This window comes from Aphanomyces invadans (assembly GCF_000520115.1).
Source record: "Aphanomyces invadans strain NJM9701 unplaced genomic scaffold supercont1.105, whole genome shotgun sequence".
NCBI classification, from domain to species: domain Eukaryota; phylum Oomycota; class Saprolegniomycetes; order Saprolegniales; family Verrucalvaceae; genus Aphanomyces; species Aphanomyces invadans.
Window position 1 is genome coordinate 55,095 of NW_008580250.1, and position 576 is coordinate 55,670.

Here is a 576-nt window from a genome sequence, read left to right on the forward strand (position 1 = left end):
ATCGACACGTTTTTCACGCCGGCGTTTGCCAAGTGGAAGCCGCTCAAGTTTACGGTGGGCAGTGTCGGAGGGTACTGCTTTGACGGCTTCGACACGTGCGATCGACTGGCTGGGATTGCAAAGAAGCTGGATTTGAAGGTGTCGCCGGTCGAGGACATCGGGTCGACGTGGTATGGTCCGCGGGACATGATCCAGTCGTGCGGCCAGCTCAGCATGAAAGTGATCAATCATTTGCACTTGCACGAGTTCAACGAGACGGAGAAGAGCCACGAGTACGCCATGGCGAGAGCAGTTGGGTGGCCTCGGTGGCACTACGGCGTGTTGACCATGTATTCTGGCCACTTGGCCATTCCGAACTGCACGATCGCGACCGGCTTCGACAAGCGCGACGACCTTCTCGACTTCCCGACGTCCTCGAACGAGAGCGTGCAACGCCATCCTCACGTCCACGCGCAACAAAACTTGTTTTACTTCTCCAAAGTGGATTTTCAAGAAGGCAACTACGACAACATGCGGCTCGAAGACTTGGACGTTGCCAAAGTGAATGACTATGCGACGTACATGGCGCTCAAGTCG

The 576-nt window shown here is 55.9% G+C and overlaps 1 protein-coding gene across 1 annotated transcript in view; it reads left to right on the plus strand.

Moving 5' to 3' along the window:
• Positions 1–186: 186 nt before the first annotated feature.
• Positions 187–576, plus strand: part of H310_14920 (hypothetical protein) — a gene marked incomplete at both ends in the record, with an annotated part of 727 nt that continues 337 nt past the window's right edge. Inside the window, one exon of the mRNA XM_008882894.1 lies at positions 187–540. Within this exon, the coding sequence (XP_008881116.1) occupies positions 187–540 (354 nt within the window). The remainder of the gene's footprint in view (positions 541–576) is intronic.